Source organism: Echinops telfairi, unplaced genomic scaffold (assembly GCF_000313985.2).
Source record: "Echinops telfairi isolate 266 unplaced genomic scaffold, ASM31398v2 ScPeMD7_7459;HRSCAF=8497, whole genome shotgun sequence".
In the NCBI taxonomy this organism is placed as follows: Eukaryota; Metazoa; Chordata; class Mammalia; order Afrosoricida; family Tenrecidae; genus Echinops; species Echinops telfairi.
The window spans coordinates 4791709-4792698 of NW_022111359.1; the positions used below are offsets into that span (position 1 = coordinate 4791709).

Genomic DNA, 990 nt, shown 5'->3' on the forward strand with positions numbered 1-990 from the left:
GTTTGGCCAGGCAACCAAGTTCTGGCCCATGGGGTGCAAGTAGAATGTTAGGCGTGACCTAGGGGCGGTTTGAAAGGGAGAGGTCGAGGTGGACAGGGGACAGGTGGCGCAGGAGGCCCATCTTCCCTGATCCATCCGCCGCGCCTCCCCTGCAGCACACACACCTGAAGTCGGGGATGCCTGAAGCGGTGCTGACGCCTGCACCTGTGTGGAAGACCACGTTGGACGACTCCCAGACCAGCTGCGCCAGTGCCCACACCTTCCGCTCCAACTCCTCCGGGGGGTCGAAGATCTGGGGGCGAGAGCGGGAGGGGTGTGTGGAACCACGGATGGGGTCCTGCCAGCCCACGGGGAGGGGCAACGGTTGGGAAGCGATGTGTCCTGGAGTCCCTGTTCTGATGATAGCCCACCACGGCTCCTGTGGTACCCAGGGAAAAGCCCAGCCCTCCCTGCATTGCCCCTTCCCCACCCTCCCCTGGTCCTCGCTTGCCTTCCGCTAACTCCACTCCAGCCCAAATGGCTTCCTCCAACTCGCCAGACCCAGCCCTGCCCCAGGGCCTTGCATGGGCTGTGCCCTCTGCCTGGACCGCTTTTCTGCCAGACTTCCCTAGGGCCCACTTCTTCACCTCCACCAGGTTCCGCCCCATGGTCCCTGCCTGATCCCCTGGTCCGGGGTCCCCGCCCTCATCTTCAGTCTGTTCTCCCCGCTGCTGCCAGAGGGCACCCGTGAGCACGCACGCCAGGGCCACCCTCCCTCTGCCTACAGCCCACCAGGGCCCCCACTTCCTTCAGGTCAATGCCCTAGTCCTCTCCGCAGCCCACCGGGCCTGCACGCCCTGATCCTTTGCCAGGCTTGGTCCTGCCCCGGGGCCTTTGCACAAGCTGCGCCCTCTATCTGGAATGCCCTCATCCTTCTCCATGTGGTCCACTCCCTGAGCCCCTCGGTGTCTTGGCCCAAATGCCACTTCCTCAGTAAGGACTCCCCGGTCA

General features: G+C 64.6%; 1 protein-coding gene across 1 annotated transcript in view; it reads right to left on the reverse strand.

Moving 5' to 3' along the window:
• SIRT6 (sirtuin 6) overlaps positions 1–990 on the reverse strand; it is a 14858-nt gene that overhangs the window by 6674 nt on the left and 7194 nt on the right. Inside the window, exon 2 of the mRNA XM_004714266.2 lies at positions 165–292. Within this exon, the coding sequence (XP_004714323.1) occupies positions 165–292 (128 nt within the window). The remainder of the gene's footprint in view (positions 1–164; positions 293–990) is intronic.